The sequence below is a fragment of the Eretmochelys imbricata genome, chromosome 24 (genome assembly GCF_965152235.1).
Source record: "Eretmochelys imbricata isolate rEreImb1 chromosome 24, rEreImb1.hap1, whole genome shotgun sequence".
NCBI classification, from domain to species: Eukaryota; Metazoa; Chordata; order Testudines; family Cheloniidae; genus Eretmochelys; species Eretmochelys imbricata.
The window spans coordinates 16259702-16282027 of NC_135595.1; the positions used below are offsets into that span (position 1 = coordinate 16259702).

General features: G+C 61.5%; 2 protein-coding genes across 3 annotated transcripts; one reads left to right on the plus strand and one right to left on the minus strand.

Annotated features, from left to right (window-relative positions):
* The first annotated feature begins 1175 nt into the window (after window positions 1–1175).
* On the plus strand, window positions 1176–6921 carry TYROBP (transmembrane immune signaling adaptor TYROBP). The gene is made up of 5 exons (XM_077841017.1): window positions 1176–1344; window positions 3721–3741; window positions 4331–4468; window positions 5457–5503; window positions 6018–6921. The coding sequence occupies exons 1-5, from the start codon at window positions 1284–1286 to the stop codon at window positions 6078–6080; spliced, it is 330 nt and encodes a 109-aa protein (XP_077697143.1). The 5' UTR covers window positions 1176–1283; the 3' UTR covers window positions 6081–6921.
* A 661-nt stretch (window positions 6922–7582) lies between these two features.
* HCST (hematopoietic cell signal transducer) lies at window positions 7583–13302 on the minus strand. Of its 2 annotated transcripts, none has more exons than XM_077841252.1 (4): window positions 13167–13302; window positions 12264–12287; window positions 8797–8934; window positions 7583–8558 (listed from the first exon to the last, which is right to left on the minus strand). In XM_077841252.1, the coding sequence occupies exons 1-4, from the start codon at window positions 13204–13206 to the stop codon at window positions 8515–8517; spliced, it is 246 nt and encodes an 81-aa protein (XP_077697378.1). In that variant the 5' UTR covers window positions 13207–13302; the 3' UTR covers window positions 7583–8514. The 2 variants fall into 2 exon arrangements, with proteins under 2 accessions (XP_077697378.1, XP_077697377.1); XM_077841251.1 differs by having other exon boundaries at window positions 12264–12290.
* Window positions 13303–22326: the final 9024 nt, after the last annotated feature.

A 22326-nucleotide genomic window follows, 5' to 3' on the forward strand; every position in this document is an offset into this window, starting at 1 on the left:
GTTTGTGTTGGCAGGTGCATGCATTTGTGCTTGAAGGTGTGTGCACCGATGATGTGTGTTTGCATCCATTGGGGGGGTGCATTTTGTGCCGGAGGGGTGTGGGCATCTGGTGTGTGTGCCCTGTGCATGGGGGGGGGTGTATTTTTGCACACCATTGTGTGTGTATTAGCTCATACACATTGTGTGTAAGTGCATCTGTGGGCATTTGTTTCTGTCCCCCTACGTGTGATGCTTTTGTGCCAGGCTCCGTGTGCGTGCAGCACGGGTGTGTTGCTTTCCGCACACACCAACAGGTATTTTGCACGTTCACGGGTGGCTGTACGCAACCTCACACGCACTTTAGCATTTGTCGGTGTGTGTGACGGGTGTGTTACTGCTCACACCCTTTCTCCTCCCCTCTTCCTCCCCCCCCCCCCCACGTGCCCCAGGCAGGGTAGGGGTCTGGGTGTGGAAGTGGCTGCAGGTTTCCCGTGACCAGGCTCAGTTCCCAAATGGGGAGGGGCTTGGACTAGGCTCTGCCTCCTCTGGGGCAGTGGGCGGGGTGGGGGGGGGGGAGTGCAGTTATGCAAGGTGCAGTGGCTGTGTGGGGCTGGTGCCTGGCAGAATGGGGTCTCGGGGGGGCAGTGAAGTGTGAGGATGCAGTGGGGTGCAGTGTGAGTGGAGGGATGCAGTGCAGCACTGTGCAGGGGCAGGGGGGGGGGTGAGGTTCCGTGAAGATGGGGGATGCAGTGACCGGTGCAGTGGAGAGCAGTGTATTGGAGTAGGGTGTGGATTATGGATTATAGTGGGGTGCAGTGCCCAGTGCAGTTAGGCATGGGGGTGCAGTGATCAATGCAGTGTAGTGCAGTGACCAGCACGGTGGGGCGCAGTGAGGCATGGTGTGCAGTGGGGTGCGGGGGTGCAGTGCCCAGTGCAGTTAGACATGGGGTGCAGTGATGGGTGCAGTGATGCAGTGCCTAGCACAGTGGGGTGCAGTGAGGCACGGGGTGCAGTGCCCAGTACAGTGGATTGCAGTGGGCCGGGGGTGCAGAGGATTGCAGTGAGGTGAGGGGGTGCAGTGCCAGGCACAGTGGGGAGGAAGTAGTTAACGCTGCGGGGGGGGGGGCGGGCTGTGTCCTGCGGTCTCTAGCTCTTCCCCCCCCCCCCCCGGCCACTTCTCTTCCTCTTTTCGAGGATTTCCCGTCCGTGCTGTCGCTTGGCTCCATCCGCAGCACCCGGCCCCTCCCGCGGATACCCCAGCGCCCGGCAGACGCCCCAGCCAGACATCTCTACACCCCAGCACCATGGGACCTCTGGGCCCCCCAGCCCTCTGCGCCCTACTGGGCTTGGCCTGGGCACTGTTGGGTGAGTCTGACCCCCCCCACCCCCAGCTCCCCCAAACCTCCCCTGCATCGCAGCTCCCCCAGATCTATCCTCTCCCACTCACAGCCCCCCAGATCGATCCCTTCCCCCCCCACCTCCACCCATTAACACGAGATGTCCCCCAGGACCTGCCTTTCCCCCCTACTCCCCCCTTCATCAGAAGAGCCCCCCACAGTGTCCGCCAATATCTCCCAACCCTGCCTTGGCAGAATACCATCATCCTCTATAGTGCCCCCCCACACCAATTCTCCGTCTCCCCACCCAGCTGACGCCCCCACCCAGCCCAGCCCTCCACCAATACAATCCCCAGCACCACAGCCCCGGCCGGTCTGCCCCTCCCTCCAGGAACCCCTAGACTCCCCCACCAATCAACAGCCCCCAGCACTCCAGAGGAGCATTGGCCATTGACACCCACGGGATGCTGGGGACCCCTCCAGGGCTGTGGGGGCAGGAATGGGGGTCCCAGCAGGGTCCTGTCTCCTCATCCAGCCTGCCCGCTGCTCTGCTGTGGGCTTCCCAAGCCCCTCCCCGCAGCGTTACCCCTTCTGCACCCACTTCTGCTTCCCCTTTCCAAGGAGAGACTCAGCAAAAAACAACACAAGGGGGGTGGGCAAGGCCAGGACGCCTGGGCTCTGGGAGGGGAGTGGGGTCCAGTGGTTAAAGCCGGGAGTGGGTGCTGAGAGCCAGGACTCCTGGGTTCTCTCCCTGGCTTTGGGAGGGGGGTGGGGTCTAGTGGTTAGAGCGGGGGGGCGGGCCTGGGAGCCAGCTAGGAGCAGGAGTGTGTGAGGTTGGGGCAGGGAGCCTTGGCTCCTGGGTTCCACCCATGCCAGGCCTTGATCAAGTCCCTTACCCTTCTCTGTGCCTCAGTTTCCCTTGGCTGAGTGGTGTTAATGGGATGGCACAGAGGGGGGTCCCAAGCTGTCTGGGTGCCCTGTGGGGCTCAGGCTCCTACTTATGGGTCTCCCCTCCCCCCACACTTCTCTGTATCCTTCCTCCTTCAATCTCCAGCCATGGCGTGCTTAAAAATACCCAGCCACGGGACTCGAGCTTCCGGCCGCCTCAGCCTGGCAAGCCCTGGTCACATTAACGGAATGGAACCCAGGAGTCCGGGCTCCCAGCCCCCGCTGCTCTAACCACTAGACTCCACTCTCTTCCCAGAGCCCTGATAGAACCCTGGAGTCCTGGGGCCTGTCCCAGGGGTTTATGGTACATGGGGGTCGTTGGTACAGCGCCCCAGTGGCATGGTGACCTCAGGGTGTTAGACAGAGTGAGCCTAAGGGGGGGACAGAGGATGGGAGATGGGCGGGGGATCCTGCTGTCCCCCCCTCCCCCTCCCCCCAGTACAAACCCAGAGCAGGAGCAGGCCTCAAGTAGAGAAACCAGAGACGTGAAACTGACCACGGGGCCCTGCAGCAGCTAGGCGAACTGACCGGAAACACATCACGTGCAGAGCTGGGGGGGGGTGCAATGGGGGGGGGCAGGGTCACTGCACAGATACCACATGGGAGCTCAGATCAGAACCCAGCCCTGCCCCCTCACCCCCCGCAGCAGTCAGGGAGTGACTCTGGATCAACTCGGGGGGAGCCGAGATCAGAACCCAGCCCTGCCCCTCCCATTGCAGTCAGGGGTGACTCTGGATTGATCAGAACCCAGCCCTGCCCCCGCTGCCATCAGGGGGTGACTCCGGATCGACCCCTGGGAGCTGAGATCAGAACCCAGCCCTGCCCCTCCCATTGCAGTCAGGGGTGACTCTGGATTGATCAGAACCCAGCCCTGCCCCCGCTGCAGTCAGGGGGTGACTCCGGATCGACCCCAGGGGAGCTGAGATCAGAACCCAGCCCTGCCCCTCCCATTGCAGTCAGGGGGTGACTCCGGATCGACCCCGGGGGAGCTGAGCTCAGGACAGTCTCCGAGATCGGAGCTTCGGAAGTGACTTTGCCCAAGGTCTCACAGCGAAGCTGGAGCTGTGTCCATCCCAGGTGGATGTTAGCGCGGGGGGGCGGGGAGGGACATTGTTATTGGATCGAGGCGCACTGGGGAGCGAGGAGCGAACCGGGGAGCCACGGGCCCCTGGAGACTGGCCCTGCGGAGCTCGACCGCTCGGCTCCACCCAGCAGCCCCTGGGCCCATAAGAGCGATTCCCTCCCGGGCCCACCTCCTCACACTAATTATCCAAGTTACACAGTAGTTCTGGGGCAGATCTGGGAAGAGAACCCAGGAGTCCTGGGTCCCAAACCCCCTGCTCTAACCACTAGCTCCCACTTCCCTCCCAGAGCTGGGGAGAGAACCCAGGAGACCTGGCCCCCAGACCCCCCTGCTCTAACCATTAGACTGAAGGTCCTTTTCTTTGTCTTGCAGGTTCTGTTAACGCACAGAGAGGTGAGGAGCTGCCCCACACCTAGGGACTGGATCTCGGGGTGCTGGGGCCTGGCCGTGCCCCCTGGCTTGAGGGGGTTTCCCGGGTTTCCAGTTTGGTTCAGTGGCTCTCAGCTGTCCCCCACACCCCCACTTTACAAATTGTTCCAGCGCCCCACCCCGCACCCCATTCCTTCCCTGCCCCCCAGCTCATTTCCCTGCCCCCCTGCATCTCTACTCCCCCACCCCCTCCTTGCCCCCTCCCCCAATGCCTCTAGTCCCCCACCCCCTCCTTGCCCCCACAGCTCTTCTCTGCCCCACCACTCTGGTCTCAGCCCCCTGTTCCCCACCCCCCCTCGCCTTTTTCCTTCCCCCCGCTCCATTTCGTGCCCCCTTGCCTTCTCTCTCTGCCTCCCTCCCGCAGTCCCACACAACCCCCACCCCTCCCCTCATGGCCCCCACTCCCAACCTCCCTCTCCTTCTCTCCTGCCCCCCCACTCTCCTTACCCTTCTCCCCCCCACCCTGCCCCCTTCCCACCCTCTCTCCTCCCCCACCATACTCCACAGATCCATTGCTCGATGCCCATCTCGCTCTCTCCCCACGCCCTCCCAGATTGCACCGGCTGCCCCGAGGTGAGTGGGGGGCTGATCGCGGGGCTGGTCATGGGGGACCTGCTGCTGACGCTGTTCATCGCGCTGGCTGTCTACTTCCTGGCTGGCAAGATCCACCACCAACGGGAGAGCGCACGGGGTATGGCACTGGGGAGCACGCCGGGGCTGGGGGGTGCACAGGGGATGGGGTTGGGAGTCATACAGGGAACAGGGGGACATCCAGGGGAAGGGGCAGGGGATAAATTGGGGGGCAGCCAGGGAGTGGAGCAGGAGAAGAGTTGGGGGACAGCCAGGGTACGCGGTTGGGGGTCATACAGGGAACGGAGGGCACCCAGGGGGTGGGGCAGGGAGGTATTGGGGGCAGCCAGGGGATGGGGTTGGGAGTCATAGAGGGAACAGGGGAGCACCCAGCGGATGGGGCAGGGGAGAAATTGGGGGGCAGCCAGGGAGTGGAGCAGGGGAAGAGTTGGGGGACAGCCAGGGTACGCGGTTGGGGGTCATACAGGTAACTGGGGGCACCCAGGGGGTGGGGCAGGGAGGAATTGGGGGCAGCCAGGGAATGGGGTTGGGAGTCATAGAGGGAACAGGGGAGCACCCAGCAGATGGGACAGGGGAGGGATCGGGGAGCAGCCAGGGGATGGGTTTGAGGGTCATACAGGGGACGGGAATGGGGGAGCACCCAGGGGGTGGGACAGGGGAGGAATTGGGGGCAGCCAGGGGATGGGGTTGGGAGTCATAGAGGGAACAGGGGAGCACCCAGTGGATGGGGCAGGGGAGGGATCGGGGAGCAGCCAGGGGATGGGGTTGAGGGTCATACAGGGGACGGGGTTGGGAGTGGTAGAGGGAATGGGGGAGCACCCAGGGGGTGGACAGGGGAGGAATTGGGGGCAGCCAGGGCATGAGGTTGGGGAAGGATGCCGGGGCTGGGGTTGGGTGGATGCCAGGGACACCCAGGAAAAGTGGGGGCCTCCCAGCGAGACGGGGGCATCTAGGTTGAGTGGGACTGCACGGGAGGGGGGTGTCTCTTCTGCCACCTGCTGGTGGGATTGGCCCTGCTCTTCCTGTGTCCGTCTGTCCCTGATCACCCCCCGCACGCACAGACGGACGTTTATTTCTTTCCCCCACAGGGGAGGTCAAGAAGTCCCCCAACGCTGAGATGGAGTCACCCTACCAGGTGAGCATGACCTGCTGTTTCCCCTGGCCCCAGCCCCTCGCTCCCACAATGTATCACGACCGGGGTTGTCTCAGCCACGTGTCAGGGCCCCTGCACTGACCAGAGAGCCTGGAGATTTGCCCTCAGTTACAGCCACTAGCTGGCAGGGATCTCAGCTCCTGGCTGATACTAATGATCCACAGCACCATCACTTACCCGCCCCCCGACCCTGCACACGGGGGATAAGGGAAAAGAGCATTAGCCCTGTTTGATATGATGGGGAAACCAAGGCACAGATTAGGATGTGATTTGAATCAGTGGCAGAGTAGGGGATAGAACCCAGGAATCCTGGCTCCCAGCCCCCCACTAACCACTAGACCCCACTGCCCTCCCAGCACTGGGGTAGAACCCAGGAATCCTGGCTCCCAGCCCCCACTAACCACTAGACCCCACTGCCCTTCCAGCACTGGGGTAGAACCCAGGAATCCTGGCTCCCAGGAGCCCTCTCTGACACTCTCCGTTTCTCCTCTTGTAGGAGCTCCAGGGTCAGAGATTGGATATTTACAGTGACCTGAAGAAGTCGGGAGCCAATTATTAATGCCCCGTCTCCGTCCCACGCCCGCTCGGCACCCAAGTGGCTGGTGCCAGGGTGTCAAACTCATGCAGCCGTCACAGTTTATCTCCCTGCCACCCGCTCTGAGCACCATTCTGTGCAAACATGCAGTTCCCCTCAAATCTCCAGCATTGATCCCACCCTGCAGTTCTTCAGAGATGCATTTCCTCTCTGCTGGACTCATTTAATCTCCAGTTGAAGCACCCTGCTTGTCTCTGGATGAGCGGGTTACAAAGACCCCAGCCCTGGTCCCGGGTTGCGGTTTTGCGATCTTAACAAAGTTTTTTGGCTGGGAATTTCCTTCCTTGCTATTTTTCTCCTCACCGTGATTGGTATAATTTCAGCTTTAGCAAAGTTGTTTCTCAGGGAATTTTCTTCGTTGCTTTTCCTTCATCGAAGTTATTGGTACAATTTCAACGTTAGCAAAGTTTTTTTTGCTTGGAAATTTCCTGACTTGCTCTTTTTCCGTTAAAGTTCTTGGGTTGACGTTAACAAAGTTTTTTGGCTGGACATTCCCAAAGTTGCTTTTTGCTTTCCTGAAAGTCTTTGTCCTGTTTCTATTTTAAGGAAATTTTTAGCTCGTGAATTATCATATTTTTTCTCTCTTCCATTCCGGTTGCCATTACTCGTCCTAGGTCAGTGTTTACGTGTTTTTGACTGGGAGGTTTCTTGGTTGCCGTTTTTTCCAGGTGAAAGCTATTGGTACAATTTTCACAGTAAAGGTTTTTTGGCTGGGAATTTCTCAAACATGTTATTTTTGTTGGTGTTGAAGTGCTTGGTACGATTTCAAGTTTAATAAAGCTTATTTGCTGAGAGTTTCCTCAGAGGCAGATGCATCTCAGCACCTGATGAGCCATCACCATGAGGTGTTATGTGCGGCTGTTACCCTGCTGCCCCGCCCCAGAGGTGGCTGCATCCCAGCAGCGGGTGAGTCATCCCTGTAGCTAAGATCTCTAAAGTGCTGGCGCCCCCTACACAGGAAAGACTCCGTGTCCCATTCCCTGCACCCCTGAGCCAGCCAGACCTAAACCCTGGGGCTGGACGGTAGCCGGTGGCCCCAGAGGGGAAAGGGCCGATGTCCCATTCCCCACGCGCTGAGAGCCAGCCAGTCGCTGCCCTGGGGCGGGATTGGAGCCAGCGACCCCCAGAAGGGAAAGACCTGATGTCCCATTCCCCATGCGCTGAGAGCCAGCCAGTCGCCGCCCTGGGGCTGGATTGGAGCCAGCGACCCCCAGAGGGGAAAGGCCCGATGTCCCATTCCCCATGCGCTGAGAGCCAGCCAGTTGCCACCCTGGGGCGGGATTGGAGCCAGCGACCCCCAGAGGGGAAAGGCCCGATGTCCCATTCCCCACGCGCTGAGAGCCAGCCAGTCGCCGCCCTGGGGCGGGATTGGAGCCAGCGACCCCCAGAGGGGCACTGAGCTGCAGAGAACAGGGTGGGGGCTCAGCAGGGGGTGCCAAGGGAGTCACAATAAAGCGCGACTGGAGTCAAAGTAAACAGGCCACTTGTTTTAATAGTAAAGATGAAGAGAAGCAGTAGGGTGGCCTATAGCCCCAAACCCTTTAATGCTTGGGGCTGATGGGGGTCAGGTGGGGGCAGAGGGGGGTGTCTTCTGTTTCCTCCCCCATCCCTGGGGGTGGCCGGGTAGCACCCCCAAAAGTCGGCCCTCCCTCAGCGTTAGCCCAGGCGCTCGCTGGCTCCCTTTCATTGCCCCCTAACGTGAGCCCCTGCCCAGCTCTGGGGTGTCCCTCTGGCAATCGGGGTGTTCCCCCCCAAAATCCAGCCCTTCCCCTGCTCAGAATGGAGCTAAATTCTGCACCCCCTGAGCTGGTCCCAGAGTCCCCCCTCCAGGGCTCAGCCCCCCCAAACGACAACCCCCCAAAAAGGGGAATGCAAGCCCCCAAAATGACTGCCTTTGCATTCACCCCCAAACTGGGGAAAGCCCTTGGGATTGGCCATGAAACTGGGAAACCCCAGCAACCCCCAAACTGGGGCTAGGGCATGTGATTCTGTCACCAATCAGCTGGGGGCACCGGGGAGCCAAGATTCCACCTGACTGTACCCAAACCCGGGACCACATCAGACCCCCCAAGCCAGCGCCCCTTAGAGGGAAAAGGCCCCTTTTCCCATTCCCCTCACCCCCACCCCCAAGCCAGCCAGCCCCCAATCTGGGGCCAGATGGGAGCCAGCGCTGCCCCGAGGGGAAAGGCCTCGTGTCCCATTGCCCTCCTCTGAGACCCAGCCAGTCAGCACCCTGGGGCCAGATTGGAGCCGGCGTCACCTAGAGGGAAAAGGCCCCATGTCCCATGTGTTGGGACAAGGAAGTGCTGGTATCTGCGGAGAATGTCTATCCCCCAGTGGTGAGGATGGTGTCAGCAGTGGGATCAGCTAGGTACTGAGGAGGAGGCCAGGGGGAGGGTCAGTTGACTCTTCCAGGCATGTTCATATAAATATTCTGGTCTTCTACAGAGAGAGACAAGCAAAGAGCTTCTGTTAGCAAACAGCCAGTCTGATTGGGGGGGGGGGGATTCTGGCAGCGGGGCAGGGGGTGGCATGGGGGGATCCAGTGAGGGAGTGGGTGAGGTGGGGCGCACAGGCTGGTGGGGATCCCAGCAGCGGGAGAGGGGGGTGGCGGGCGGGCGGGGGGGGGGGAACCCAGCAGCGGGGGAGGGATCGGGGGTCTCCGCCCCCCCCCACTCACCGCTGTTGCCGGTGGGTTTGCTGCAGCGCTTGGTGCAGTGATACACCCCCGCGATGAGGAACAGGGTGAAGAGGAGGTCTCCGAGCACCACCCCGACGATGATGGACGCCTGGATCTGGTAGCACTCCCCACACTGCCCTGCAGGAGAGCGGCTGTGAGCCCCACAACGCAGCACGGCACTGGGGACACCGGCTGCGGCGAGCAGGGCAGGGGCTCTGCGGGGGGCGCTGTGCTGCGGGGAGCGGGGTGGGGGCTCAGCGGGGGCCGCTGTGCCGCGGGGAGCGGGGCCGCGGGGTGTCAGCGGGGGGCGCTGTGCCGCGGGGAGGGGGGGGGCTCTGCGGGGGGCGCTGTGCCGCGGGGAGCGGGGCGGGGGGGTGTCAGCGGGGGGCGCTGTGCCGCGGGGAGCAGGTGGGGGCTCTGCGGGGGGCGCTGTGCCGCGGGGAGCGGGGCGGGGGGTGTCAGCGGGGGGCGCTGTGCCGCGGGGAGCAGGGCGGGGGTGTCAGCAGGGGGCGCTGTGCCGCGGGGAGCGGGGCGGGGGGTGTCAGCGGGGGGCGCTGTGCCGCGGGGAGCAGGCGGGGGCTCTGCGGGGGGGCGCTGTGCTGCGGGGAGCGGGGCGGGGGGTGTCAGCGGGGGGCGCTGTGCCGCGGGGAGCAGGCGGGGGCTCTGCGGGGGGGGCGCTGTGCTGCGGGGAGCTGGGCGGGGGGTGTCAGCGGGGGGCGCTGTGCCGCGGGGAGCAGGCGGGGGCTCTGCGGGGGGCGCTGTGCCGCGGGGAGCAGGCGGGGGGTGTCAGCGGGGGGCGCTGTGCCGCGGGGAGCAGGGCGGGGGCTCAGCGGGGGGCGCTGTGCCGCGGGGAGCGGGGCGGGGGGTGTCAGCGGGGGGCGCTGTGCCGCGGGGAGCAGGCGGGGGCTCTGCGGGGGGGCGCTGTGCCGCGGGGAGCAGGCGGGGGTGTCAGCGGGGGGCGCTGTGCCGCGGGGAGCAGGGCGGGGGCTCAGCGGGGGGCGCTGTGCCGCGGGGAGCAGGGCGGGGGGTGTCAGCGGGGGGCGCTGTGCCGCGGGGAGCGGGGCGGGGGTGTCAGCGGGGGGCGCTGTGCCACGGGGAGCGGGGCGGGGGGTGTCAGCAGGGGGCGCTGTGCCGCGGGGAGCGGGGCGGGGGTGTCAGCGGGGGGCGCTGTGCCACGGGGAGCGGGGCGGGGGGTGTCAGCAGGGGGCGCTGTGCCGCGGGGAGCGGGGCGGGGGGTGTCAGCGGGGGGCGCTGTGCCGCGGGGAGCAGGCGGGGGTGTCAGCGGGGGGCGCTGTGCCGCGGGGAGCAGGCGGGGATGTCAGCGGGGGGCGCTGTGCCGCGGGGAGCGGGGCGGGGGGGTGTCAGCGGGGGGTGCTGTGCCGCGGGGAGCGGGGCGGGGGGTGTCAGCGGGGGGCGCTGTGCCGCGGGGAGCAGGCGGGGGCCAGCGGGGGGCGCTGTGCCGCGGGGAGCAGGGCGGGGGTGTCAGCGGGGGGCGCTGTGCCGCGGGGAGCGGGGGGGGCTCTGCGGGGGGCGCTGTGCCGCGGGGAGCGGGGCGGGGGGTGTCAGCGGGGGGCGCTGTGCTGCGGGGAGCAGGCGGGGGTGTCAGCGGGGGGCGCTGTGCCGCGGGGAGCAGGGTGGGGGCTCAGCGGGGGGCGCTGTGCCGCGGGGAGCGGGGCGGGGGGTGTCAGCGGGGGGCGCTGTGCCGCGGGGAGCAGGCGGGGGCTCTGCGGGGGGGCGCTGTGCTGCGGGGAGCTGGGCGGGGGGGTGTCAGCGGGGGGTGCTGTGCCGCGGGGAGCAGGCGGGGGCTCTGCGGGGGGCGCTGTGCCGCGGGGAGCAGGCGGGGGTGTCAGCGGGGGGCGCTGTGCCGCGGGGAGCAGGGCGGGGGCTCAGCGGGGGGCGCTGTGCCGCGGGGAGCAGGGCGGGGGGTGTCAGCGGGGGGCGCTGTGCCGCGGGGAGCGGGGCGGGGGGGTGTCAGCGGGGGGCGCTGTGCCGCGGGGAGCGGGGCGGGGGTGTCAGCGGGGGGCGCTGTGCCACGGGGAGCGGGGCGGGGGGTGTCAGCGGGGGGCGCTGTGCCGCGGGGAGCAGGCGGGGGCTCTGCGGGGGGCGCTGTGCCGCGGGGAGCGGGGCGGGGGGTGTCAGCGGGGGGCGCTGTGCCGCGGGGAGCAGGCGGGGGTGTCAGCGGGGGGCGCTGTGCCGCGGGGAGCAGGCGGGGGTGTCAGCGGGGGGCGCTGTGCCGCGGGGAGCAGGCGGGGATGTCAGCGGGGGGCGCTGTGCCGCGGGGAGCGGGGCGGGGGGTGTCAGCGGGGGGTGCTGTGCCGCGGGAAGCGGGGCGGGGGGTGTCAGCGGGGGGCGCTGTGCCGCGGGGAGCAGGCGGGGGCTCAGCGGGGGGCGCTGTGCCGCGGGGAGCAGGGCGGGGGTGTCAGCGGGGGGCGCTGTGCCGCGGGGAGCGGGGCGGGGGGTGTCAGCGGGGGGTGCTGTGCCGCGGGGAGCGGGGCGGGGGGTGTCAGCGGGGGGCGCTGTGCTGCGGGGAGCAGGCGGGGGTGTCAGCGGGGGGCGCTGTGCCGCGGGGAGCAGGGCGGGGGTGTCAGCGGGGGGCGCTGTGCCGCGGGGAGCAGGCGGGGGTGTCAGCGGGGGGCGCTGTGCCGCGGGGAGCAGGGCGGGGGGTGTCAGCGGGGGGCGCTGGTGCCGCGGGGAGCGGGGGGGGGCTCTGCGGGGGGGCGCTGTGCCGCGGGGAGCGGGGCGGGGGGTGTCAGCGGGGGGCGCTGTGCCGCGGGGAGCGGGGCGGGGGTGTCAGCGGGGGGCGCTGTGCCGCGGGGAGCAGGGTGGGGGTGTCAGCGGGGGGCGCTGTGCCGCGGGGAGCAGGCGGGGGCTCAGCGGGGGGCGCTGTGCCGCGGGGAGCAGGGCGGGGGCTCAGCGGGGGGCGCTGTGCCGCGGGGAGCAGGCGGGGGTGTCAGCGGGGGGCGCTGTGCCGCGGGGAGCAGGGCGGGGGCTCTGCGGGGGGCGCTGTGCCGCGGGGAGCAGGCGGGGATGTCAGCAGGGGGCGCTGTGCCGCGGGGAGCGGGGCGGGGGGTGTCAGCGGGGGGCGCTGTGCCGCGGGGAGCGGGGCGGGGGGTGTCAGCGGGGGGCGCTGTGCCGCGGGGAGCGGGGCGGGGGGTGTCAGCGGGGGGCGCTGTGCCTCGGGGAGCAGGCGGGGGGTGTCAGCGGGGGGCGCTGTGCCGCGGGGAGCGGGGCGGGGGGTGTCAGCGGGGGGCGCTGTGCCGCGGGGAGCGGGGCGGGGGCTCTGCGGGGGGCGCTGTGCTGCGGGGAGCAGGCGGGGGTGTCAGCGGGGGGCGCTGTGCCGCGGGGAGTGGGGCGAGTGGGTGTGTTTGCTGCCCCCTGCTGGAGGGGCTGAGCCCTGTGCTGGGGGGGGGCTCCTCCCCCCCGCCGTCCCGCTCTCCGTGGCTCGGCTCCGTCGGGCTCTCACTCACCCTGTCCCTGGGCGGAGACGGCGTCTGCTGCGGAGAGAAAGGAAACCGGCTGTGATCCAGGTCCAGCCCCCCTGCTACAAGCGTCTGCCCCCGAGCCCCCCACAACGCCCCCTTGGCCCCTGCCCCGTCCATCCAGCAACGCGGCCATTCCCTGTTGGCTTCCTTCTGCTCCGCCCCACTGCAGCCCCTCCCCCCGGCCTCAGCTCCGCTGGTGCCCCTCACTCCCGACCCACAGCCCTGGGCTCCCCACCCCCCAGCTCTGACCCTCAGCCCCCCTTGCTGTACAGAGCAGTACCCGGGTTCCTTGCCCAGCTGTGGGGGGCTCTGGCTGTGGATATGTGGGGGCTAAGGGGTGGGGAATGGCCACTCTGGGGAGAGGGAGGAGCCGGGGGTGTGCACGACCCCCCCCCCCACCCAAGGCAGCATCTGCTGGGGTTCAGCCGTGAAGAGGAAGCAAAAGTGGCGTTTGAGACACTTCCCTAGGCTGGCCCTGGTCCCAGCCTGGGGATTGCACAAGGGGATGTGGCTGGAGCTGGACCGAAACTTCTTCCTGGGGAGATCGGCCTGACCCCCTCCCTGCTGCCCTCCCTGCTGGGGGCCAGCCTCTGTCCCCGACCCGATCCCCTCGGGTCACAGCCCGCCATGCCCATGGCTCCCCCATCTGTTACTTAGTACAAGGGGATTGTCCCCAGAGCCTGGGAGCCCGGACTCCTGGGTTCCCCCCAAGTGTTGCCAGCAGAGAGGGGGTCTAGTGGATTAGAGCGGGGGCGGAGGGGTTAGGAGCCAGGACTCCTGGGTTCTGTCCCCAGTGCTGGGAGGGGAGTGGGATCTAATGGTTTAGAGCAGTGGGGCTGGGAGCCAGGACTCCTGGGTTCTCTCCCCAGTTGCCAGGTGGACACTCACCGAAGAGGAGGCAGAGGAAGGGCAGGGCAGGACCCCACATGGTGAGCTCGCCCTGGGCAGGCCTACGGGCAGCGCAGTCAGCGCTCAGCCACTCTCCCCTCCAGCAGCGGCCCAGCGATTGCTACGTTTGTTGTGAAGTTCCCTCTAGGGCCCAGTGCCCGCCTCAATCACCCACATCCGGGGCTGGGGGCGAGGCCAAGGCAGACCATGGTAAAGACACACAGGATGTGTGGGAGGGAAGAGCACAGGGGCTGAGTCACATTTGCCATGTGAGGCTGTTGCTATGCCCGCCTCGCCCAGCTCTAACCACTAGACCCCACTCCCCTCCCAGAGCCAGGGTGAGAACCCAGGAGTCCTGGCTCCCAGACCCCACCGCTGTCACCCCAGACACCGGCTGAGGGTCTGGCCCCACTGACTCCAATGGGGCTCCGGCGGCTTGCTGCCCGCTGACCTGTGCCCGTCTCTCCTTGCACCACGCGACCTGAGCCCTTGTACCGGCTGGGAGCAGGTTTCCATTTACAAATCGACTTCCCCGAACGCGCCTCACTCGGCTGGCTTAGAAATTCGCTGTGACCCTTTGCCCGCGCCCTCCCCGCCCGGTCACAGACACACCCTGGCCCTGAGCAGGAGCCCTCACCCCTCGGACCCTTCTCCTGCACCACGGACAGAACCCGGCGTTTATGCACCGTTACCGCCCCTTCGCCCTTGGGCGCACCCCATGGCAAGAAAACCCCCGGCCCCACTGCGGACACAACCTAGCCCACGCAGCGCTGCTAAGAGACACGCCAGCCCTCACAACATACGTGTGCACCCCTTTCCTCTGATCTCACACCCGGGCAGGGGGCATGGAGAGCAGCTCACAGACACTCCCCAAGGAGTGCAGGGCCCCCCAAGATCACCCCATGCCCCAATCACAGCTCTGCCAAGCTGCTTCCTTCAACTCACCCACCTGGGGAGGGAAATTCCAAGAGGAAAGTGGCTGGGAAGCCAGGAAGCGATTACTTACACTGCACATCCACGGAGACAGGCATAGACTGTCCATAGCTGATCACGTTCTGAGCCGCACAGCTGGAGCGACCGGACCGCTCCTTTGTAGCAGGGAAGGTCAGGATGCTCTCTTGGGTCTTCTGATACTGGCTGTTATCCTTGTACCACATATACTTGGTCACCGGGGGTTACTGCTGCCCACGGAGCAGTTCAGCATCACAGAGTCGCTTTCCAATATGCTCTGGGGGTTTTGAGGGTGATTCGTACCTCCTTGGGGGTGTCTGGAAAAGAATCCAGGTCGGGGGTGTGTCTCAGTGTTCGGGGGCAGGAAATAAAAAGGAGAAAGCTTCCCCAAGCGTAGCTGACCCCTGCCTGAGTCTGGAGGTCAGAGAGGGGGGATCCATCCCCGGGCATTAACGCAGTCTCAGGAAAAGTTCTAAACCCTGGATATATTTGGGGGATTTTTGTTAAAAAAAACCCCGAAACAAACCTAAAAATATGTTTGTTTTTTCAAAGTGTCACTTCCCACCCCACAAAACCAAACCAATTTTTCAGTGAAATGAATTAGCTGTCTGTGGTAAAACTTCCAAAAGATGGGGGGGGGGGAGCGCGAGTGCTTTTACTTTTATTCTTCAATTAAAATTCTTCTTTTAAGAACCTGATTGTTTTTTCATTGTTCCATGTCAGGGTTATGGGGTAGTCGGGTCAGTGATAGGCTACGGAGCAAATCACATGGGCCAGGGTTGACTCCCTGAGCTCACTGGGTGGTTGGATTTGAGGAGCTGGAGGCGAATCTGTGTCAGAGGGACAAAGGGGAAAGTTATTAAGGAGAACACTTTATTATTAGGTGGTATTAGATGTTCGGTTGCGTGTGTGTTCTCTCTGTGTGCTGCCCCAGCTCTGCGCAGACAGCCGGCACGGCAGACCTCGAGCGAACCGCCCAATGACCACAAGATCCGTTAAGGGACGAAGGCACCAGGCCAGGTTTATTGTTCACGAAGCAGGGTAGTACCACCTGGAAGACTCTCCGAGGATACTAAGACATGGATGCCCATGACAATGGACGCAGCTCAGTCCATGGTGGGACTTTCCACTGCCCCCTTAGCTGGCCAAAGATTCTCCCTCTGAGGCTGTGCCTACACTGGAACTTTGTCGGCAAAACTTTTGTCATTCAGGGGTGTTAAAAAACTCAAACGCCCCGAACGACCAAAGTTTTACCGACAAAAAGTGGTGGCGTGAACAGTGCTTTGTGGGCAGGAGTGGCATCCCGCCGACAAAGCTGCTGCCGCTCGTTGGGGGTGGAATTTTTTTGTTGGCGGGAGAGCTCTCTCCCTGCTCACCTTTGAGTGGCAGGGCTGTAACGCCACAGCTGTGTCATTGAAAGGTGCTTAGTGTAGACAAAGCCTTGGACACATCTTTATACCCTGCTCTAAACAAGTTCTTCCATACTGTCAGCCTGAGCTTATCTGCTAGGAGGGGTCGTGGTGTTCCCGGTATCCTGGGGGAAGGTTTTTGTACCTTCCTTGGTACCACTTAATATCGGGCTGTGGTTGCATGAGTGCTCTGTGCCCAGCACTTCTGCAAGATCAGCCCTGTTCTTGCCACATTCTGTGAGCATGGCCTGCCCCATACCAGGCCTCCGATACATGGGCTCACATCTCAGGCTCTCTTCCTACTGCATTAGGTGCATTATGGTAGAGTTCCTGCCCCAGGTGAGATCGGGGCCCTGTCGGGCCAGGCGCTGCCCAGACACAGCGAGAGACAAGCCCTGCCCCAGGTGAGATCGGGGCCCTGTTTGCTGGATGCTGCCAGACATAGCAAGAGACAGGCTCTGCCCCAAAGAGACCACAGTGGAAATAGGCAAAGGATTATTCTCCCTGATTTTCAGGTGGGGAAACTGAGGCACAGAGAGCTGGAACGACGTCCCCTGGGGCATCCGGGGGAAAAGGGAAAACATGAAATAACAGAACCCAACCCCCGACATCCCTCCTTGTGCTGCACTTGGAGTGAAAAGGGAATAAAAAACAAGTGGAAAAATGAAATTCAAAATTTGTGGGTAAAATATTTCAGGAGAAATGTGGAAAAACACCATAAAATGGAAACAACTTTGAAATTTTCCACCCAAACCGTTCTGTTTTGATAGAGGCTCTGCTGAGCAGCACAGAGGATAACAACCTACTGCTTCCGCTAGGTACAAACCCATCTCCTTGAGCTCGACTGGCCAAGGTCGGTGCTGCTCTCATGCAGAAGGGGAGTTCGAGGCTGGGTGTAGCCCCAGACTTTAGCGAGAGTCGTTACCTCATTAAATGGGTGGGACAGAGGTAGAGAAAATAGGAACAACCAGCCTGGATGTCCCCAGTAATGGTGGCTGCCAGAGCGGGGTCTAGTGTCTTGCGGGGCCGGGAGCCAGGACTCCTGGGTTCTGTCCCCAGCTCTGGGAGGGGAGTGGGGTCTAGTGGTTAGAGCAGGGGATTGTGGGGGCGGGGGGACTATGAGTCTTTAGTCTGTTCCTGCAAGGAAGCCCAGGACTTTCCCTCTTACCCATCACGTTCACATTGATAAGTCATCCACGTCTTCTCCTGCTTCTTCCTGGGGTTCGAGGTGATCAGTCTCAGCCCGTAGGAGCCGTTCTCGCTGGCCCGCAGGTCACACCGCTGCAGGCTGCAATCTCTCTCCAGGTCCCCCAGGAACCTCACGCGCCCTGCAAAGGCCGGGCTGATGGCGGCGTTGTGTTTATAGAGGACGGTGTCACTGAAATCTTTCTTCTCAGGGTCATACCCAGGGTTCAGGTACCAGGTCAGGGAGTTGATGGTCAGTTTGTTTGTCCTCCTGGGGTTCAGGAGGCAGGATTTATAGCGGCACGGGATGGACAGACAGGCCCCCGTCCAAGCGATCAGGGACGCGGGCACCTTGGCCGGTTGCTGGCCACATTGACACAGGAAGCCTGGAAGCAGCAGAGTGACAGCGATGGCAGCGAGACGCAGGCTGGCCGGGTGCTTCTGGTGTTGAACTGGGACTCAGGAGATCGGGGTTTGATTCCCAGCACTAAACTCCCTGTTCAGCTCATGGTGTGACTCTGTGCCTCAGTTTCCCCATTGGCATACTGTGAAGAACCCAGGAGTCCTGGCTCCCAGCCCCCCCCCCCCCCAGCTCTAATCACAAGACCCCACTCTCCTCCCAGAGCTGGGGATAGAACCCAGGCATCCTGGCTGCCAGCCCTCCTGCTCTAACCACCACCTGCTCTAACCACTAGACCCCTCCCCTTCTAGAGCTGGAGAGAGAACCCAGGCGTCCTGGCTCTCAGTCCCCCTGCTCTAACTCACCAGCTCCTACCAAAGGCAGAAGAAATAGCTGCCGGATGAGTTTGTCACACATGGCGCGGTGCAAAGGGCATCACATTTGCATAGGGGAGGCAGCTAAACGCAGGGCAACCGTTGCCCACCCCACTGGGCTGGGTTCTGTTATTGCAGGTCTTGGTATAACCCCCCCACACACACACACACCGGGAGCTCACACCGGATGCCTCTAATTGGTTTGGGCGTGGGGGCTGGAAGCCAGGACTCCTGGGTTCAATCCCGGCTCTGGGTGGGGAGCAGAGTCTAGTGGTTAGAGAAGCAGAAGAGCCCAGAACTCTGAGCCCACTTGTGTATGAGGTTCTTTGATTCACCCCTGTGCCTCAGTTTCCCCAGATGTGCAGCAGGAACCCAGATGCACGCTTGCTGTCAGGCTGTGTGCATGGCTGCAGGCTGGGCATGGCGCAGTCCAGAGTCAAAGGCCGCGGCTGCTCCTCACCTATGATCCCCCATTTAGGGGATGGGGGACAAAGAGCCCCGAGAACGCCCCTCCCCCGCTGCTGAGCAGCGCAGGGCGCCAGAGCAGCTGTTTGTCCTGCGTCAAGGGCCGCTGGCTGGGCCTCGGCGGGGGTAGTTTTGTCACAGAGACGCTGCCCCTTCCTCTGGGCTTTGAGCAGACCAAAGTGAGGGGGAGGACCTGGGAGAGCAGCCGCGGTGTGAGAACCGGCATTGACCATCCCTGCCCTGTCCCTGCCGCACAGCGCCCCCTAGTGCCCCCACCCTGCCCCCTACAGCACAACAGCCCCTAGTCCCTCCACCCTGCCCTCTACAGCACAGCGCCCCCTAGCGCCCCCACCCCATGCCCTACAGCACAGCGCCCCCTAGCGCCCCCACCCCGTGCCCTACAGCACAGCGCCCCCTAGCGCTCCACCCCCAAAGTGCCAGGGAAAGTTCATGGCCCCCAAGAGGAGAGACCTATTGATAGGGGGTGGGGGGGGCAATCGACCAACCAGATGTGGGGAAATGGGGCACACACAGAGCCCCCCACATCTGGTCAGAGCAGCCACAGCTCCAGCCGGCTCTGAAATTGACGACAGATCCAAGAACCGGCTAGAGGCACCACTGAGGCCTTCCTGCCTCCTCTCATCACGGTCCCGCCACCTTTCAGCTTCAGCCCTCTCTTCAGCCCACCACTTACTCTCTTCAGCCCGCCACCTCTCCTCCCGGTCATTTTGTGCTTTCCTGCACTCTCACATTGTCTGCCTCCACGCATTCGTCTGTGCTCTCTCAGTGTGGGAGGACAGCATGAGCTCAGAGAACATTTCATCACGAGTGCGTTTTTTTCGCCTTCTAATCTTCACTAGCCTCTGGGAAGGAGAAGATCCTGTGATCCTTGAAACACAGGCAGCTGGTGGAGAAAAAAAAAGGGACCGTGGTATTTAAAAAGACACATTTTCTAGAACAATGGCTACACTCTTTCAGGGTAAACCTTGCTGTTAACATTACATACACAGCACATGGGCTTTCGTTCCAAGGTCGCATTTTGCCTCCCCCCAGCGCGTGGCTAACCCCTCACCTCCCGCCCCGCCCCACCATGGCTAACAGTGGGGAACATTTCTGTTCAGCCACAGGCAAACAGCCCAGCAGGAACGGGCTCCTCTGAATGTCCCCTTAAGAAAAGCACCCTATTTCAACCAGGTGACCATGAATGATAGCACTCTCCTGAGGATAACACAGAGGATAACACAGAGAGATAAAGAACGGATGTTATTTGAATGCCAGCAAACATACACTGCAATGCTTTGTTCTACAATGATTCCCAAGTACGTGCTACTGGCCTGGAGTGGTAAAGTGTCCTACCATGGTGGATGGAATAAAGCTGCCCTCCCCAGAAACCTTTTGCAAAGGCTTTGGGAGTACATCCAGGAGAGCCGCAAATGCCAGGGCAAATTAATCATTAAACATGTTTGCTTTTAAACCGTGTATAGTATTTTAAAAGGTACACTCACCAGAGATCCCTTCTCTGCCTGGCGGGGCCGGGAGGTAGCCTTGGCTGGGTTCGGGGGGTACTGGCTCCAGGTCCAGGGTGAGAAACAGTTCCTGGCTGTCGGGAAAACTGGTTTCTCCTCTTGCTTGCTGTGAGCTATCTACAACCTCATCATCATCATCTTCCTCATCCCCAAAACCTGCTTCCGTGTTGCTCCATCTCCATTGAAGGAGTCAAACAACACGGCTGGGGTAGTGGTGGCTGAACCCCCTAAAATGGCGTGCAGCTCATCATAGAAGCGGCATGGTTTGGGCTCTGACCTGGAGCGGCCGTTTGCCTCTCTGGTTTTCTGGTAGGCTTGCCTCAGCTCCTTAAGTTTCATGCGGCACTGCTTCGGGTCCCTGTTATGGCCTCTGTCCTTCATGCCCTGGGAGATTTTGACAAATGTTTTGGCATTTCGAAAACTGGAACAGAGTTTTGATAGCACAGATTCCTCTCCCCATACAGCGATCAGATCCCGTACCTCCCGTTCAGTCCATGCTGGAGCTCTTTTGCGATTCTGGGACTCCATCATGGTCACCTCTGCTGATGGGCTCTGCATGGTCACCTGCAGCTTGCCTGTAGCCAGACAGCCAGCCCCCCCCATCAGACCAGCATTGCTGCAAACACAGGAGGAAGCCGGAACAGGGCACTTAACATATATTCCAGCACAGCCTTTGAAGCTGCGAAAGCACAGGTGTGCTGCTACAATGTGCCTCTGGGAACAGATACGACGATTAAGCTCACAGCAGGCAGAGGCCCTGTGACAGACATGGCTCTTAGCCCCTACTAAATAGCATGATGCACACACACCAACATCCTAGTTGGGAAAATATTTACCCTGATAAAAGAAATGTCCAGTAGTCGACACTTATTGTTTCTCTCCCTTGCAAGTGTAAACTACTCTTACGAAAGCTGGCGTCACCCAGACAGACCAGCCTCAATTTGGCATAAGAAAGGAGAAAGAGAATAAAGGAGTACAGAGGTATAAGTAGGGGACCTACAGCACCATGATTTTTGAGTGCTTTTCACTATCTACCTGCTAGTCAGATAAGTGACAGCCTCCCAAGGCTTCTGCAGCTAAGAGGGTCCCTACGCCTTGTCCCTTATTCGTCTTTCCGCGGAATTGAGTGACCGATCCTGGCTTGGCACCGCTGGAATCGAGAGATGCAAGGAGGGTAAGAAGCACCCACACCTGATCTCCTATCTTTAGTGTACACATATTTTGAAATAGAGCTCTATACTTTGTTTTCTTTCTTTGGGATTGTGGCTTCAGTTTTGTAACTTGTTTGTGTGTGTAACATCTCTACATTTAAATAAGTAGGCACTAGCAATTTTGTAACCATATGATTAGAATCTAGCTTAATAAATTTTGGTAACCATTTGTGCATAAGCCTGACTTGTTTTCTCTGGTTTACTGTAAAGCAGCCGACACAATTAAAGAACCTCAGCCGTTTTGGCTCTAAAGCCTGGCCATTAGGTGAGAGTACTAAGAGCCTAGCGTTGAGTTGTGCCGCCTCCACGGGGCAAACTCTTGGGGCACCTGTCAGTCAATCCTGGCTGCCCGCTGCGAAGGAGCTCTGAGCTCTAGCAGTTAAAGTCACGGGTGTGGAGAGGCTCTTAGTGCTGCCATTGGGGCACCTGTCAGTCAGTATTGACTGCCCGCTGCGAAGGAGCTCTGAGCTCTAGCAGTTAAAGTCCCGGGTGGTTAGGACCTTGGGGCATCCGTCAGCCTAGCCCGGGCTGCCCGCCGCGAAGGGACAGTGCGTCCTAGCGGTTAAAGTCACGGATGGTATAAACGGGCATAGCTGGCACCTCACCAAACATCCTTGGCCGTCGGCTAACAGAATTGGCGTCACGAACAGGATTGTGATATAGGCTGCACTACAGTAACACAATGAAACCAGTCATGATAAAAACCACAGAATTCCCTGAGCTAGAGAAAAGTTTGACCCAAGAGGGATGGGGAAATCCTCTGTGGAGCAAAGAACTGCTGGAGAAATATTGGGGAAAACCAGCAGAGATCTGGCAGCATTTCTGTAACTGGAGAACTGCCTGCAAGATGAAGAAAGGGAAAGGAAAAGGTGCTTGTATATGGCTGCTTACTAACATCTGGCAAGCTGCCTGTAAGGATTATCATAGTCTGGCAATAGAATTTAATAGGCTACAACAGGAAAGGGACACACTGTGCCAGGAATGCCAGAATTTAGATACCAGAGTAAGAACACTGAATAGGGATATGGAACAACTTCAGAAAAGATTACTTCCCTTAATTGAGAAAGAAGGGATAGAACGAAGGGAAAAGCTGGAGACTAAAACACGCAGTATCAACCGGGCTAAAGTTGAGACTGCTCTCTGGCTAGACCCTGAGGAATGGGATGGAGACATTTGGGATTCAGCAGATGAGTCCCCCTCCTCTGAGGAGGAAGGTCCCTCTGTAAAATTAAGACTAGCTATCACACATCACAAATCAGAAGAACATGAGGAAAATTTGAGTGGGGCAGAGCTGGATGAAGAAGGGGATGACAATTATCCATCCAGCTCTTCAAAAACAAAGAAGGGAGGTAAAAAGGGAAAAGGGAGTAAAGCTCCAACACACTTTACCAAAATTACCACCCGCCAATATACTCCCATGGAGTTAAAAACAATCCAGGGAGATTTTGCTAAAAAGCCTGAGGAAGGTATAATAGAGTGGCTGGTCCGCCTCTGGGACACTGGGGGTGGATATATACGCCTGACAGCCCAAGAAACTGAGCGCCTTAACTTAGGTGCAGGAATATTCCTGGAACATTCAGAGGGGAACACCCCTAAAACACTTTGGTCTCTAGCTTGTCGATGGGCAAGAGGAATTTAC

Excerpts from the sequence above, each read along its gene's own strand:
- TYROBP (XM_077841017.1), top strand. The coding sequence starts at position 1,284 with ATGGGACCTCTGGGCCCCCCAGCCCTCTGCGCCCTACTGGGCTTGGCC. Across the intron at positions 3,742-4,330 it reads TTCTGTTAACGCACAGAGAG|ATTGCACCGGCTGCCCCGAG; the intron begins GTGAGGAGCTGC and ends ACGCCCTCCCAG. Across the intron at positions 5,504-6,017 it reads AGATGGAGTCACCCTACCAG|GAGCTCCAGGGTCAGAGATT; the intron begins GTGAGCATGACC and ends CTCCTCTTGTAG.
- HCST (XM_077841251.1), bottom strand. The coding sequence starts at position 13,206 with ATGTGGGGTCCTGCCCTGCCCTTCCTCTGCCTCCTCTTCG. Across the intron at positions 12,291-13,166 it reads CTTCCTCTGCCTCCTCTTCG|CAGACGCCGTCTCCGCCCAG; the intron begins GTGAGTGTCCAC and ends TTCTCTCCGCAG. Across the intron at positions 8,935-12,263 it reads CGTCTCCGCCCAGGGACAGG|GGCAGTGTGGGGAGTGCTAC; the intron begins GTGAGTGAGAGC and ends GCTCTCCTGCAG.